General features: G+C 39.7%; 1 protein-coding gene across 1 annotated transcript in view; it reads right to left on the bottom strand.

Annotated features, from left to right (window-relative positions):
- Positions 1-2,554: 2,554 nt before the first annotated feature.
- The window catches only part of LOC143281940 (sulfotransferase 1A2-like), a 17,554-nt gene continuing 1,463 nt past the window's right edge, over positions 2,555-18,645 (bottom strand). Inside the window, exons 2-6 of the mRNA XM_076587250.1 lie at positions 15,702-15,882; positions 14,879-15,196; positions 12,003-12,106; positions 10,993-11,155; positions 2,555-4,254 (exon numbers count right to left, since the gene is read on the bottom strand). Of these exons, the coding sequence (XP_076443365.1) occupies positions 4,145-4,254; positions 10,993-11,155; positions 12,003-12,106; positions 14,879-15,196; positions 15,702-15,882 (876 nt within the window). The 3' untranslated portion in view covers positions 2,555-4,144. The remainder of the gene's footprint in view (positions 4,255-10,992; positions 11,156-12,002; positions 12,107-14,878; positions 15,197-15,701; positions 15,883-18,645) is intronic.

Raw genomic sequence — 18,645 nt, 5'->3', positions numbered from 1 at the left:
CGTGGGATAAATAGATGTGATTTTAGTGGAAGTGAAAACGCCGTTTAAATAATATTTGTGTGTGTTTTATTGTATCTCTATCATATTCTTTTATTTCGGCGGTAAAGGAGACTTTGCCATCCCTTCAAGCACACCACAACACATGGTGGATCTCTGGATGTGCACGAACCAGTTGAGGCCTACAACGAGCTGAAAGAAACGATCAATTCAATTTTTCTTTTATGTTCATTCCAGTTAATTCTGTGTCCACTTTAGTATATTTATCTACAGTAATCACGTCGATGGTTAGTATCACTGTATGTGTTCTGTCCAGAATTTGTATAGCTTTCCTTTTCATTGTGAACAAGAAAAACGAGGTCATGTCGTCTTCGAATACAACCTACCTGCAACTAGGCCTAACTCAGTGGGGAGCGGTTTTTAGAATTTTCGGATTTCAGAACGAACCTCAACGAAATAAACCGTTAATGATTCGGAAAAACGGCTTAATTCGGGAGACTTACAACCTGTTATTGGTATGAATGTGAAGATTTTTTTCATGCTATGCTTAAGTCAAATTTGATATGGGCAGACGTTAGTATTTCCAGAGAAAATGGCAATGTTAAAGTTTACCATGGACACACAGACACAGACACAGACACACACACACACACACACACACAGACGACCAAACACTGGGTTAAAACATAGACTCACTTTATTTATACGAGTGAGTCAAAAAAGAGGTAGACCTCTTCCTCATTGCATAACACTCCTCCTCTACAAAGTTGTTTTTTTTTCTATTTCAAATGTAAATCAAATCACGTAGTACCAAACGTAACAGTTTCAGAACCTATCTGATGTGTAAATTTGACACGGAAATGTATTTCTTTTATGAATGACTGAAAGTTAGCAATGAACACAGTACCACTCCTTCCTTCAGCAATGTCAGCAGAACAACACCTCTCAAAACAATGTCAAAAGTGTCACTCGTGTCAGAAGCAAATGTCTGTACTACCGTTCTTCACTTTAGCAATATCTGGATAGGGCGTGGGGGTGGGGGGGGGGGGGGGGGGGGTGGGATGTCGTGGCAGAATCGAGTAGGAGTTGGAGTCCTGATCCAATGTTCACCAGTGATCAGGGTTTGAGACCCCGTTTCCGAATGTTGTTGTGTCCTTTGGGAGAGCACACGTTACGCCTCACTCCACCCAGGTGTGAATGGTTACCTGACTTAAGTCGTGGAGAGTTAAAGTGGCGGAAGAATATGACTGGGTCCCGCCTTCCAGTACCAAGCCATGGGCACATGTTCATTTCCTCTTTGGCCGTAAAAAGCTATGGGATTATTAACTTACCTCAACAGTGCCATCGCTCCATTAGCAATGCCAATATTACCAGCACTCCTGTTCTGTATGGGCTTTCATTCCAGAAGGTGAAGTGACCGCGCCTTTTAGAATGAGGCTGAGACAGAGCTGCCTGCTGATATCGCCATTTTACGTGTGTGTGTGTGTGTGTGTGTGCAGCGAAGATGTCCGCCTTATAACGGGCACTCGTTCGTTGGAGAATGCTATTCATGCTTTTGATCTGTGACATGCTGCTTTGTGATGAATACCTGAACTATGATAAGCTGCATCTGTAGCAAAGATGTTTTTTTACGACAATCACGTGGCATCATGCAACACACGCATCGTTTAAGATCAGATATCGACCGTTGGCCTCAGCCATACTGGACAAAATGACCACACTGGACAAAACGAACCATGCATCAGTGTCTTCACAAGACAGCTTCCACTCCCTTCCCTCTGTGATGGTTCAGCCTCAAATGAACACACATCAGTCACAGTCCGTTGTTAGGATTTATTCCCGCCAAGCGACTCTCGTAATCTCTCATACGTCGTCAAGGGAAATAACCCAACACCCTCCCACCCGCATCAGGTTTTCGCACCATGACTTGCTTTTCAGGGATCTGTGAACAGTCGTTTGTGAGAATTGTCATATAACTAAGCATTAATCACATTTTTAAGCGTGTGTTTGTTCTTTTACACAGACCTACATACAAATATGACTTTCGTGGGAGCTGACACCTAAACAAACATCAGTATGTTGTGTGTGTGTGTGTGTGTGTGTGTGTGTGTGTGAGTGAGCGTGCATACACACAATGTGTGCGTGCTATCATATGTATGTGCTGTGAAAAGGAAACATGCGTGCGTACGTGCGGACATGTGTATGTGAACTCGTGGTGTGTGCCTGGCCAAATAATGCCCTTCTGAAATCGTGTTTGCATGTTCACGTGTATGCGTGCGTTAATGTGTGTGTGTGTGTGTGTGTGTGTGTGTGTGTGTGTTTGAAGGAAGATGGTCACTGGACTACACCTGGGAGGAACTTTGTGCCTGTCACAGATCTACTCTCCGTCACAGAGGGAGTATTTCGCCAACAATGCAACAATTTGGATCTACTTCTAGAAGTTCTTCTGGAAATGTCTGAGATATACTTCCAGGAGGAAAGAGTAGTTCTGTTACTAATGGGGAGGAGAGAGAGGGGAGATGGGAGGGAGGGAGGGAGGGAGAGACAGAGACAGAGACAGTGAGACACACAGAGAAAACTCTGATCTCTGAAATTTTTAATGTCAATAGCTTTTCAGCCCTAATGACACGGAGGTAAATGTAACAATGATAATGATGAAAACAAAAAGTCAAAACCAAAACATACTGAAAATGTACCATTAAAGTAAAGAGCTTATTGATCATCCACTTTAATAAGTGTCTTGTGAAGGAATCGCAATGCACCTGAAGAAAGTAAATATTTACCCGAAAGTGACATCAGTGAATTTGATTTTCCTAATGAACAACAGTATGTACTTTTTTCTTTTTCTTTTCTTTTTTTTTTCCAAATTAAATACAACAAATTAAAAAGAAACCAATATGTTTCCGGCTAGGTTTGTGTTACATTTTTATTTCTCATTCATAAAAAGTAGCACTTTTTCCTAACATACTGACACACTTTTATTTCAAATGGGAACTTCTGATTAGTATGAATGTTACATTAATGCCAGGAGCAGCAAAATTCTGCCAAGTAATGGGACATTATGAACATATTACGGGAGGTATATTTTCAACGGATTTCACTCATCTAAAATGTTACATTTGGAAAAATAACTCAAAGTATAGGAGGGCTATTGTATTTTACACTGTGTGGAGGTCTTACGCTGTTTACATTCGCCAAAGTGGTCGTTTGTCGGTACAAATGGAAGAGCAGCGTGTTCTTTACATACACATTCATATTATCAGCCCGTGTATACATCGATGTTGGCAACAACATAACATTGAAAGGAGGCGAAGGAAGACGATAAATTTATTCAGCGAATGAATTGTGCATAGGCCTAATATAACTTCTCGTAAAATCACCATGAATGATCAACAAATCAAGAATTTGATAAAGCTTCGGTCTAGATTGTGTCTGCTAAACTAAACTCGCATTACGCATGCTCGTTTAAAACGTTTTCGGGTTTTTGAACGATGCAAGCTTTCTCTAATTCTGCCATTATTTGGAGAGAAACGTTACTTATCGAATGCTTATGATTTCATGGATTCTGACAATGAGTGTCCATTATTTTGGAATGGCACATTGATCGGACTGGCAGGCGTGGATCGATCCTTCATGTACTGTTTAGAGTGCAAAAAATGTGGTCTGATCCGCACATCAATAGTTTATGATTTTGCCGAGATAAATGGTCTTGTCCGAAGTGATCATTTTGCATATTTCTTCCAAAAGTCGAAAAGAAATCAGGGAAAGCTTGAAATTTTGAAAGATTAGTATTATGGTCAAAACAATGAACTGCCGATTGATGTGGCGTGCTTAAGATCATTTCCAGTACACACATGTTTCTGTTCGACAAAGACTCGTAACTTGTATCGTTGTACATAATATTATACTGAGAATCCTCCACTACTAAGTCTTCCCGACTCCCCTGAGCCCTCAGTATTTCGGAATTGATATAATGCAGCAGCAATCACACGTGAGCCATGAAGACTTTGCTTCTTCTTCCAGATTAATGCTAGCATACCAAAAACATTTTCATTCTTTGCTAAATCCTTTAAAGTCAACAGCTGGTTAACAAAGAAAGACAGCATATATCAAGTTTTGTAATAAAGATAAGGACAGCCATAAAGCCCTACAGCGTGTAGCGGAAATGGTAGTCACAAGACTTCAGCTGCGTCACTTCCGCGTCCAGTCGTTCACTCTGAGCCACGGTCAGGTGGTTCTTCCAGTCCCCGACCTCTCCTGTACCACAAAGACTGACATTAAGTAAAGTTAAATGAAACTTAAAAGTTGATAATATATATATATATATATATATATATATATATATATATATATATATATATATATGTGTGTGTGTGTGTGTGTGTGTGTGTGTGTGTGTGTGTGTGTGTGATACTTCCAACAGTGAAATCGTAGCGGGGTCAGTGCAGTCGTTCTCATTCTCACTTGCACCAACACTCATGCATGTTTTCTTCTCATGTTAAATTTCCGGTGGGATGTGGGGGGGTGGGGGTGGGGGGGGGGATGGTGGGAAGAGGGGGAAACCGAAACGATAATATCCAGAAACAGCTAAGGGTATCCCTCTGTTGCTTACCCCAGCATTCCTTTCAATTTATGCAATGGCCTTTTATTAAATACATTCTTTGTTTCTTTGTTTGTTTTCTTGCCACATCAGCAAGCATACCCGTCGTACGCAGTAATCAGTTTGCTATTGTAAAACAATAAACACCCCTTTTGACCGTCTGTAACAGATACTGATACTCAGATTCAGACGATTTATTCAATTAAGGCCATAAGCTCCATATGAACAGGGGGCGATAACAGAGTTTAGTATGTATTCCTGTAACTATGTGAACACAACAAGCAAAACCAAATACTATAAAGATAAGATACAAGTGTCTATCTCAGTTCGAGTACACTATATAAATACAATGCATGACTGGACATAGTTTCTTCATAAATCGATGGCATCAATATACATAATGGAAATAAACATGGATATGTATATTTCTTTGGAATCAAATTAACTCGACAGTCTTTAAGGACAGGAACATTTCAAAACAAAATGAACTTCATTCTCTCTGGATTCCTCGCATGAAGAGCATAACCATTCTGTATTATTTACCGTTCTATAACGATATATGTTTCTTTTAGATCAGAAATACTAAGTCTGAATATGGTCTGAGTGCGCCGCGGGTGTCTGTCCACGTTAGACAAAAGGTATCGCTTCACTGTGCAATTAAACATATAAATTCTATACATACTGAATAAACCTTTCACTTGAATGAATGTGACTTTCGAACTTGTCACATACAGTCTATTAATCTTTGTGGGAATAATTTGTACAAATATAGTTTCGTCACCGACTCCGTGATATTCATACCAAAGTACATACATATCAAAATTCAAGTTCATACAAATACATTCGTGCATGAATTTTTTTTCAGACTGTTGTGCTTACATCATATAACTTATTTTAAGATCTACATGGCAGTCTACGATTATTCATTTTCAGTAACTTTAACCATCAGCGAATGCGTTTAAAAGCACAACTAAAAACATGAACTGGGTACCTATTGGTTTGTACATAAACTAAATTGATCGGTGTTCTCATTTCACCCCCCCGCCCCCCTCCCCAAGAATTTTCATGCCCAACTAAGTGAACAGATCCACAACGCATAGCAACTTCCCTGTGTAGTCACCACAATTCAGAGAAGTATTGTAGCATAGGTTGTATCCAAAAGTGAACATTTTTGATAAGATGTTCCAGACGTTTATTAGTCAACAGAACAGTTTCATGTCAACTAACGACAATGCATTCTTTGCTCTGCGAAACAAATTTCTGCAGGCAGCTATAAAACTCAAAGGAGTTGAAAAAAAAGAAGTTTACTAAGGCATTCATAAACATTAACCACAGGTATAGTAGTGCCAATATATACCCATTTCCCCCTTGCTGCCAAGTAACCATCTTTCCCGAAGACGATTATATTGCTTTTATCCAAATTAACGTGTAACTGAAATCGTTTAACTGAATTTTTCAAATTGTTTAACTGCGTCTATAAACCAACGACTGTCTCTGAAAGCAAAAGTATTTCAGGTCATAAGCAAGTAATGAAATAAACGATAAATTATTCTAAGATATTATTCATAAATGTAGCACCATGTCTCCCTTTGTCTATTAATTCAACTGCAAATTCATTTGTAAATAATGAAAACAGAATAGGACTGCAGACATCTCCTTGTTTAAGGTCTCTTGAACAACACATATAATCAATAAGGTTGTTATCACTTCTTACACTTGTTTTAACATCATTATGTACTCTTCGCACAGTTAAAAAAAAGGTTTTTTTTCTTTTTCTGATATCCCATTTTGTTAGAATACGCACACTATATTTCAATTAATTAAATCAAATTCCTTTTCAAAATCAATAAACGGAACGTAAAATTTGAGATCGTGAAATAACTGTTTCTTACTTAAAGCCCAAAGCTTAAACATGTGATCAATCGTTGAGTAACTTCTTTTAAATCCAGCCTAATGTTCGATAGTTATAACATTCGACACTTTCTTGAAATCTTTGGTCAATAATAGCGCTATATACTTTACTAATCATAACAGACAAAGAAATGGCTCTATGATTATTGGTATTTTTTACATCACCTTTTTATAAAGCGGAAGAGTAACATATTCACCACAGTTGTTATTATTTTCTTTTTTTTTTCTTAAAGAAATACGGCCTTGTCAAATAAAGCATCAATATATATATATATATATATATATATATATATATATATATATATATATATATATATATGTTTTTTTTTTTTTTTTTTTTTTTTTCATACGGAGTTTTAACAAATTCCCCAGTGATGTCATCGGGACCTTTTCGATTTTTTTTCCCAGGAGCAAACAGTACTTCTTCAAGAGAAATTGTGCGATTCATTGTTTCAGTGTCCCCTGCTGGTAAATTGTAACCATTGCTATCTTGTGGTGAATCTTTATTACGTAAGATTCTAAAGTGTTGAAGTCTGTCATGTACAGTAATATCACTCTTAGGTTGCTTCTTTTTATACAATGTTTTATTCAAGCATTCCAAAAATTGTTTTTGGTAATCAATGGAAGCGTCCAACGTACCTTTGTTAAACTGTTTTTCTTACTGTAACATATGCTTATGTTCTCTTTAAGCTGTCACTTACTCATTACTGTCATCTTTATCGAGTGTTCTATGACACTTCTCGGTAATCAAAGTACTTTTCTTCTTGTACACTTGAATTCCTCATCAAATCAACTGTGATGATGTTCATTTCTATCCACCTTAAACATTTTATTCATACACGTTGCTCACTCTCGAATGAAGTAATTAAGTAAATCCAATGATTCATTAATGTTAACACCAATCAGATCAACAGCTGCTTGTAATGTACCATACATTTCTACTCCATTGATTTTTCTTGAGTAATTTTGACTATATTCCTTACTCCAAATCATTCTATCATTTGTACATTTTTACGATCTTCCATTCCAAACGAATTAACTGAAAACGCAATATGAAAATCGACGGGAAAGTGATCAGATTCAAATATGTCGATGATGTTTAATTTACGTAGATCACAAACAAGTTCATAAAGGTCGTTTGATAAAATGAAGTAACCTTTAACACTGCAGCCAGTTTCACACAAGAATGTGGAGCAACCTCCCTGGCCGCCATTAGGAACTACATTCAAAATAATTAAATTTAGGGAAGTGCTCTTGTTTAACAGAGACAGTCCATGGGCATTGGTATGTGCATCTTCATACATCAATAGTAAGTCATTCAAACATTCTTCAAGAATGGTAATCCCTTGATCAACGTCAAAGTGTACGTAGAAAGGGGAGCCTTCTGGTGGCACATAAAACATATGCGTAGAGAACATCTTTAGGGCAACCATATAAAACCAAATAAGCGTTTGACAACTGGAAATGGACAAATGTTTTCTTATTCAATCTACAGTTTGCGTACTTTAGGATTACACAGGATATGATGATTAATGATTTGAGTACTTATTTAGCGTCAAAGACCCCGCTCTAATCGCTTCACAAACTTTGAGCGTAAACCATTAACATTCCACGACATAAAAGACAAGAGAGGGAAGGCCTTCACGACTCACTTGTGATACACTTAAAAAAAAATTTAATCGTTAAAATATATTCTGTATTTGTTATTATAAAGCTTCGGGTTAAAAGAAAAAGAAAAGAAGAAGAAGAAGAAAAAAAAAAAATCCCAACGGCAGGTTCGAACCCCACGTGTTCGGGTGAGAAGAAACTGTCTTACCCATTACACGATCGTGGCTCCTTAACGGACGTTCAAAAATATAACACTTAACTCACTCAGTACGGCCAGTCCTCTTTTCCTCTACACAGACCCCTCGGATGTCCAGTGGGTGTCTGAATGACCAAACCTTTAGCTTCCGTCGTCAGAATTGTGGTATTCTTTGTCAACATTCACCTCTTCAGTATAAGAGCCTTCCGCTTGCAATATTTTGATGATGGTAATTGGGGTGAAACGCTGTTAACGTCGTCTCTTTCGCCGTTCGTATGGAAAGAGTTAAACATGCTTTTTTAAAGGGCGATAAATCAATTGCGGTATTCGCAGTGAGAACGCTGATTAAATAATATTATTCTGGTGTATCTGGGACATTAAAAAAATCTTTAAGGGCAAAGGAGACGTGGCTATCGCTGCAATCACACTGCAACATTTAGTCGTTTTCTCTGGATCTAGACAGATGTCCAAGTTTAGTTACACCTGGTTGACACGGTCCATTCAATTTCTCTTTTATGTTCATTCTAGTTTTATAGTTTTAAAGATGATATGAAAATTGAGTATTTTGTTAAACTAATAACATGTAGAGCCAAGTACAAGTACTTCTAAACGTCGTATGAAGTGAAAAGGACTTCACTTTGAGAAAAGTCAAGACTGGAAATTTTTGCGTTTCATCAATTCAAGGGTATTAACTCTCATGGTTTATCATTTTTAACTGTGAATTCCGACTGATTCTATGGATATTTTTATGGCAGTTAGGGGCATAATTCAGTAAGTGATGAGGCGTTCATAAATCTTTCTACGAATAAATATTTAACGGTCTCCTTCTCCAACTTTCCATCACATGTTATCGTGTATTGTCGATTGAATATAGGATTGAACAGGCAGGTCAACAACTTGAAACAACTTGAACGTCATTCACGTTCGCGAAGAATATGAGCACGCGCTTTGAATATGTATAAATATGTGTACGCAATTGATTTTTGCTCATGACCTTCAGGGCTCATCAATAGATCTATAAAGTCCACTCGTGGTATTGATTTTAGTATTTTCCGAAAAAGTATGAACATAGTGAAAGTCCTGTACACTGAGAGTAAAACACACAAGCTTTTTATGCATTGAGTATAATTTCAAAATGTAATGCTTAAGATGAGGAAGATCAGTTTAAAGCAAATTAACCCCCCTAGCATTAATTACAGATTAATTTCCCCTTTTTTTACTATCTGCACCAAAGACATGCAAAATAAATATAACTTCCATGCTAAGCAAAAGAAGTTCCTGTTTGAACAAAAAATGATAAAAATGACTGCTCTTGTTGTTGTGTCAGAATATCAGGTCAAAGTGCCAAGTTTAGAGAATAAAAAAATATAAATATAACAATAAATTCAGTTTGCATATAATTTGGCTTCTTTAAAAAAAAAAAAAATTGTGCCCATCCCAGGGGTGCAATATTGTTTTAAACAAGATGACTGGAAAGAACTGAATTTTTCCTATTTTTATGCCAAATTTGGTGTCAACTGACAAAGTATTTGCAGAGAAAATGACAATGTTAAAGTTTACCACTGACACACACACACACACACACAACCGAACATTGGGTTAAAATATAGACTCACTTTGTTTACACAAGTGAGTCAAAAACGAAGAGGAAAGACACTATATACAAGAAAACATTCATTCCGTATAACATTATCCAAAGGAGGTTCACCATGCCTCTCCCCCTCCCTCTCCTCTCCCTTCGTTACAACAGTCGATGCACGAGAAATTGCATAACGCGAGAACGGGCACGAACTGGCTTGGCAAGACCTGCCGGAGAGACCAGCACCCGATCTGAAGTCATACGTGTCTCGCGTGAGGCCGCATGCTGACTGGGAACGCTCACTAGAGAATGAACCGGTCTATCATGGGTACCTAAGTTAAGTTTTTCCCCAGCATGGTTTTGTTTTTGGTTTGTTTGTTGTTGTTTTTTGTGGGGCCTCCATTCTCCCCCCCCCTCCCCTCCCCACTTGTTTATTATTATTCTTTTAAAAAAATTTTTTAGGGTCCTCCATCCTCCTTTTTTTTCATTTTCTTTCTTTTTTTCATCTTTGTTTAATTTCTTTTTCTTTTTTTTTTCTTTTTTTTTTCACCTTCATTTGCATGAAAAATACAACATAACATAAAAAAGCAAAAACAAAGCTACATATCAGGTGTACAACATGTCAAAATTATCTTTGTGTTTTTCTTCAGATGGACAATTTTTTAATTCATTCAATGTTTGATGGGCGTTTACTAATGTCTGCATTCACTTCAGTGTGTGTGTGTGTGTGTGTGTGTGTGTGTGTGTGTGTGTGTGTGTGTGTGTGTGTGTGTTTGCACTCGTACACCTCTCAGCATGGTTAAATGCAGACACTGGCCGGCCGAATTCCTATTTCATATCCTTAAGAAAATTATGTGAATCAAAGAAAAACTTCTTCTCATCAATAAACAAGTGGTCAAAGACCCCGCGAACTTGCTTACCATCATCTCTAGTTTTTTTCAGATGTGGGGTCAGTTTACGTCGATTTTCGCAAACTCTCCGAGAGAAATCTTCCATACAAATATGTTGGTTCCCTTCAACTTTTTTGGCTTTCAGTATTTCGATTTTTCGCTTGTAGAAAGAGCATCGGGCTATAACTGGGGAAACGTATCTGATACTCACCTTTCCGGTAAATATTTGCAATTGAAAAAACGGCTTGTTCCTTGGTTTTGTCGGCTTCTTTCATCTGTTCAAGGTTGGTAGCTTCGATGATGTCTTGAAATAACTGAGGCGATGCCTCCACTCCTAAGAATTCTGCCAGGTTCTGAATCATCGTCTCTGGATCCTGTTACAAAGATGATATCATAATGGACGTGAGCTGAACTGGTTTGGACAAGAAGCATGATCTGCTCCAAGTATCCCTTGCTTAAAGAGCAGGGGAAAAAGATATGCGGTTATCCCTTGGTGAGTTAGATGGGATAAAGGGTATGCCATAGAGCGGATGTTCCTTGCTTGTTTCAGGACAGAATGGCTCGATTGAACACACGTGTCATCAGCAAAAGGTTCGCATGAAGCTTTAATAACAGACACGGGAATATCGTTGATACAAAGTGGAAGAAGAAGAGGACTAAGCACCGATTCTTGAGGGACACCAAATTATCTGTCCGAAATTCAGATTGTATGTTGGTTGGGGAAATGATATGTTGGGATCAGTAACAAATGATCTAACAAGAGAAAGAGAATGTTCAGAAATTCTATAAAGTGTCCATTTTCTAAGCAATACTTTGTGGTCAACATCAAACGCTTTTGAAAAATCAACGAACAATATCACCGTGAATTTGTCATCATTTATGTTCACAAGCTATCCATCAATAAGTTTTATCAACGCGGTATGGCTGTAGTGATTTATTCTAAACTCAGACTGGTCAGAATGGAGCAAATGGAAACAAATTTTCAACATTAGACATGATATACTTATAAATGTGTTTTCCGAAAGATTTTGAAATAGAAAACAGGGTAGGAGAGACAGAGACATACAGACAAACAGACACAGAAAACAGAAGCAGTCAAAGAAAGTAGTCAGAGAAACAGACAGTCAGACAGACGGACGGACGGACGGACAGGCAAACAAACAGACAGACAAGCAGAAACAGAAAGACAGAAAGAGCCAAATGGACAGATTGAGAGTCCACCTCTTTGGCGTCCTCGAACGAGGTGAGAAAAAAGGGATCTTCCGGGTTGGTTTTGTGATAGTCATCAATTTCCATCATAAACTCCACGAACTTGTATCCTGGCACTGCAACCAACACAAATCAGTCAACGACTGAATTCGCCCCCACACTAACATTTCGTCCAACGTCTTCTGTCCAGGTAATGACAATAATAATGATAATGATAATAATGATAGTGATGCTGCTGCTGCTGATGATGATGATAAGTACAATTATATGGTGCTTACCCTAAGGCTCTACGGGGATTTAACAACACATGTGACATGAATGGACACAAGAATGTAATAATGTACAGGATGATATAATAATCTAAAAACTTAAGATACAGAATTGCTAAAAAATACTATTTTGTAACGTCACTCTCTACTCACACACCTCTCCAACCTCACCCATACCCCACGCACACATACACACAAAGATGGTCAGGGCGGGGATGGGCTGGAGGGGGGCGTGGGGGTGGGGGGTGGGGGGGGGGGTGGGGGGTGGGGGGGGGGGAGAAGGATCTCTAGCTTGAAATATTGTTTGAAACAGATATGTTTTAAGATTAGTTTTGAAAGGTTTTTATAATGGAACAGTGTTTGATGTTTCGTGGTAGAGATTTCCAAAACCAGGGTCCGTAGTGTACAGACGATACGATCAAAGCTGTCAACAACACGGAAGACTTCCACTGGCTACTGAGGGGAAGTGGTTACAACCGTAAACAGATGACTTGGAGGACGCGGGTTCGAACCCAAGCAGAAGCGTATAGTTGTGTTCTGTGTTTGTTTTGGCCCGGAGTTGAGTGGACTATGGGACCAAACAGGAAGACTGGGGCCATACAGTCGAGGGCCACCCACTTCAAAGATGCGTCTCTGAGAATGTTGCGTTAAGTTCCTGACCATTACTGCTGGTATTTGTATCTATCGAGCCTATCTATCGGGACGTTATGTACATACCTTGAAAGAAGATACCAGTGTTTCAAAATCCTACAAGGCTAGATATGTAGCAAAAGGTTACAGTCAGGCGAAGGCTGTACATTACAATGAAACGTTTGCACCTACTGCAAGCATGACATCAATACGTACTTTGATGCAACTTGCTGCTCAACGTGACCTGATTATACATCGGATGGGTGTAAAAATATGCATATCCCAATGCTCCAATTGGCTGTGACTTATACATGGAGCAAGCTGAAGGTTTTGAAGTCAAGACTGAAGACGAAGGTCCCAGACTTGTGAACAAATTAAACAAGTCACTGTATGGATTGAAACAGTCAGGCAGAAACTGCAACAATCTGCTACACAGCTATTTGGTTCAGAACCATTTTGTCCAAAGTTCCAGTGATCACTGTATATACACAAAACATTGTGATGATGAATTAACTATCATTGTTGTCTGGGTTGATGACGTGATTGTTGCTGCAAACAGTGAAGCTTTGTTGTGCAAAACTAAACAAATTCTGAAAGATTTAAAATGAAAGATTTGGGAAAGTTGTCCTATTTCGTGGGTTTTGATTTTGAACAAGATGATGGTTAAGTCAAGATGAATCAAAGAGGGTACACAAAGAAGTTGCTTGAAAGGTTTAGGATGACTGATTGTAAATCCAGATGTACTCCATGTGAACAAAAGATTGAATGTACTGATGATGATTCAGTTGATCCTTCAAAATAATGTGAGGCTGTTGGCAGTTTGATTTATCTGATGTCATGTACTAGACCAGATATTTGTTGGATTGTTTCAAAATTGTCACAGTATCTGCCCAAGCCACAGCAGGCTCACTGGACAGCAGTCAAGCATGTATTGAGATACATGAAATGAACTTCAGACTATGAGTTGTGTTACAGGAAGTCTGAAAATGGTTTGATTCTGGCAGACTACAGTGATGCTCGTCTTTAGATGACAGGCGTAGTACTTCATGCTATTGTTTCAGTCTGACAAAAACAGGACCTTTGATTTCCTGGAAATCAAGAAAGCAACCTACTGTAGCTTTGCCTTCATGTGAGGGTGAGTACACAGCTCTAGCAGCTGCTGTACAAGAAAGTCTATATCTCCACTACCTGTTGAATGGGATTGACACCAGATGTCGATATGAGTCTGTTCTAATTTTTGAAGATAATCGAGGCACGATTGCCCTGGTAAACAAAGAAACATATCGATACCCGATATCACTTCATTCGTACAGAACTAAATAAGGGCAGAATAGTTATTAAATACTGTCCAACACAAGAAATGTTAGCTTATTCAATGACAAAGCCTGCTACTAAATTCCAGTTACAGAAGTTCAGAAGTGTGATTTTTGGAAGGTGAATCTATTTATACCTAATGCAAAATGTTTGTGTGAATTGTTACAATCTTTTCACAAGTGACCAAGTGGCTTTCCAACACACACACACATTACACTTCTTAATGCCATAAACTATCCAAGTCATACATCTTGATATATCATCTTTGTCAATATATCAATTTGAATTTCCCTGTAAATCAAGTCTGTGTAATACTCTAGGGATACATACAATGGTGAATTAATGGTTAATCTCACTAGGTGACTTAGATAACATTATTTTTCTTTTAACAGAACCTGTTTCATGGAAACTGGCATTATTGTTGCGATCACGTGGGGGTGTTGGTATTGTGATCTGACAATGATGCTGATTGGATGTTTTTCTTTAGTTCAGAGTTGAAGGTCGTTTTGGTGAATAACAAGGGAGTTCATTTTGGTTCCTAACGGTCCATGTATCCCAACAACGTCTGTCGTCTGCTGTTGTTGATGTGAGTTGTATGAACCCTTTTCTCCATCATGAGTAGAGGTGACAACTCAACAATTTTAATACACAATTTCACGTCCGGCGCAGTCTTACCGTCACCGGCGCAGAACATTTCAATCATGTTTTCCATGGTTACAATTCCTAAAAAGGGAACCTGCCGGAAGTGGAAGTACCCGGAAACGAGCACGTCCTTGAAGTTGCGATAGATATGAATGACTTTGAGCTTCTTCTCCTTGATTTGCCTGGGCAGAAGTCGTAGTGGGAGGTGAGTGTTGAGGACCCTCGGGGAGGGAAGGATATCCAGTTGTTCGATATCTGTGGTCTCCATCATGGTCAGTTCTTTCACACGGGTGTCGTACATCGCTTTACCGGCCAGCAGCATGGAGGTTACCTCCCATATCCAATGAGTGCCTGCAGGTGAACAGTTTCAGCTTCAGTTTCAAGAAGGTGTCAAAGCGTGCAGATTGATCCATATACGCTACGCAAATCTACAAAATAAAAAAGAAAAAAACGAGCAGATGCCTGACTTTCACATTAACCAAACACGCTGGTCACTATTTGAGAGCCTACCCAAGGTTTGTTTTAAGCAGCAACACAATAGAATAGTTAAATGAAATAAACAACTAGGTAAATGTATTAGAAAATACTAATTGAAAGGAACATGGAAGGCAAATGGACAGTAGAGGGTGAGACAGCAATAGAGAAGTAAGACGAGAAAGAAAGGACACAAAGAAAGAAGAAAGGAAAGAGGGAAAGTGGGAGAGGATATGAAGGCAGGAAAGAATGGAAGAAAGAATGCTAGTAAGAAGGAAAGAATAAAGGAAATAAGGGAGAGAGGGGAGAAAAGAGAGAGAGAGAGAGAGAATGAGGGGGTGAGGTTGTTCTGGAGCTTTCGGCAGAACTTGGGGATACCCACCTGCCTTGGGAAAAGCTGTCAAAATGACGTCATCGGGTCTCATCTCCAGGGCTTTGAGACATTCTATGTGGTTCTTTAGGGGCCGATTGATAAGCATTCCTGTTGGGAGAAACACACCCTCCACCTCCTCCCACATACATGCTGGATTGAAGGACCCCTCTATCTTTCTGTCTGCAGTCATCTGTAAACGAAGGCAGAATATTAAAACATTCATCTTTGTTTCATTGTCATCATCTTCATCATCATAATCATGATCAGCAGCAACAGCAGCATCAGCATCAGTTTCATCAGTCACTCAACTTGGCCGTTCAGTCCTTGATGCTGTCAGACTAGCTCATGCATGATCCCGCGTGAATCTGTCTTCCTTCCACAATAAACTTGCAGGATGGTTTTGAGAGGGTGTTGCGTTAGAGATTGTCGTGTCTGGCGACATGACCATACCAAGTCAACTTTCGTTGTTTGACGGTTCACTGAAGAGATTCTTGGGAGCCCTTGTCTTGACTTTGTTTCATTGGCAGGCAAAAGCCATCATACAGAGATGCTGTGAGACTGCCACAAATCAACAAATAATCCAAGGAATATCTTTACGCGTAATTTTGCTTTTGTGTACCTATCCTGTGGGGGCTCCAGGTAGAGTCAGAACTTTGGATATCTGGCAGCTGCACTCTCCTCGAGAGAATGGATGGACACCACTGGTCCTCATCCATCCCTAAAGCTCGCACATGCTGTCTCCAAGCGTCACACACCGGTAAACCAAGAGTGACCTGCTCATGGATAACGTCAAGCAGCAGGAACAAACAGCTCTGCCATAAAATAATATATTTTAACTGTTATTGTTTTCTTTTTAATATCATGAGATTTTTTTCCCCTTCATCTGTGTATTGGTGACGTGAAATCGGAGTTTTTGTACGGTGGATTCGGTAGGAGAGTGCTACAAGGTCCATTTGTGCGTCGACCTGTGTTCGTGGCTGTACTTCAGCCATTGTACCGGCAGCCTCTTTAGGAGCAGTGCTCTTCTACCAGAATATTACACGCCACGATTAACACGAAGCCGAAATCATTATTTACTTTGTTGTAACTGTATTTAGAGGGTTTTTGTTGTTGTTGTTGTTGTTTTTTTATTCCAAATTTCACCCACATTTCTACACTCATTTGCCCAGTTTCTTCCAACCCTCCATTCATCCACATCTCCCACCCCTTCTAACTGATAATACTCAGATGTATTCATAAATACTTTAACAAAATGTCTTCAATCACCGATATGTGTGACGGGACATTAAACAAAATTCCTCCACCCGTAAACCGTCTCAGCTGTCAACTAAACCACGTAAGGGTGTGGTGTTGACACAGCACCACTAGGCGAATGGATTTCCTTGTTGAAGTCACCGGCTAGGGCGGGAGGGGGAAGGGGGCGTGGGGTGTGGGGGGTTCTGTAAGGACTCAGTGGCCACGTGTTCAGGACCAAGGCGAGCCACTGGTTATGTGGATGTTCAGCTGTGGTTAACAGCCTGAAGAGGGATAGGCCCCGTCAGGCTTTCTTGCCCAATATTCACCCATGATGAGACCAACCAGTAATCAATCCATACCGGATCGGTCGCAGCTCGGGTCTACAATGGCTGTGCCTGGCACTGCACATCAGGGCGGAGATGGAAAGTATGTAACTGGTGGTTGCCCAGTATGATCAGGGGAAGAGATACCTGGAATGTAAGAACTCTGAGAACACCAGGAAAATTAGAACTCACACACGAGATGAAAGGATACTGCTGGAACACCATAGATATCTGCGAGATTCGCCGCAAGGACCTTGGGGGAAATAACAACAGAGGATCTACTTCAGTGGGGAAGAAGAAAGCATGAGCGCGGAGCAGGTTTCCTCGTACACAAGGATATCGCGGGTACAGTCACGGGATGCCGACAAATATCAAGCAGGCTAATTGCCATCCGTCTGAAAGCAACACCTTTCAACATTACCATCAACCAGGTACACGCTTCTACAACCGACAATGATATCAATGAAGTAGACGGGTTCTACGATCACCTGCAAGAAGTTCTGGAGCAAACAAAAAAGATGTCGTTCAGGCGGATTGGAATGCGAAGGTAGAAGACTAAAAGAACACGCGTGTGTGGTTCTGCAGCACCAAAACCAACGAGAGAAGTTTATGACTCCTGGAATTCACCAGTGGCAACAACCAAGTACTGACAAACACTTTCAGCTCCAACAAAGGATCACACCGAATGACTTAGCACAGACCTAGTGGTGAACATCACAATCAGACTACATTCTTGTCTAGAAATGCTTCAGATATAGTGTGAACATCGCCCAGACTAGAACTTTCTCGTGAACAGATTTTGGCAGTGACTATGACCTGGTCATGATGTCCATTCGCCTACGTCTCAAGAAGATGAGTAAGTCAAAATTCACGAGAATCAAGTTTGACCTTGACAAGGTGAAAGACCCTGAGTTGATAGAAGCTATAAAGGCAACCACAGGAGAAAAGTTTGTACAACTACTTAAAGTTTGCACAACTACTCATCCTCGGTGCGGAAGAGGTGGACGTGAACACCATGACGTCCGCCTTCAGCACAGTATTGGTAGAAGCGGCTGCTGACATTTTCGGCAAGCAACGACCCAAGAAGAAGGCATGTGTCACCGACGAGTTGCTAGAACTCTGCGACAAGAGACGCGAACCGAAGAAAAAGGAAAAGGAACCTCAAAAGAACAGCAGACTTCAGGAAAGCGAACAAATCCATTGAGAAATACATGAGCATTGCCAAACAAGTCTGGATTGAAGAGAGATGCCAGGAAATAAACACCGACCTAAACAACAACAACAACAACAAGAGGGCGTACCAGACAGTAAAAGACCTGAAAACTGTCAAAGAAGCCAAGGTCTCCACTATTCAAAGCAAGACGGGAAAATATCTCACTGAAGAGAAAATCAGT

The sequence above is a fragment of the Babylonia areolata genome, chromosome 5, assembly GCF_041734735.1.
Source record: "Babylonia areolata isolate BAREFJ2019XMU chromosome 5, ASM4173473v1, whole genome shotgun sequence".
Classification (NCBI taxonomy): domain Eukaryota; kingdom Metazoa; phylum Mollusca; class Gastropoda; order Neogastropoda; family Buccinidae; genus Babylonia; species Babylonia areolata.
This window is presented reverse-complemented; position numbering and strand designations above follow the sequence as displayed.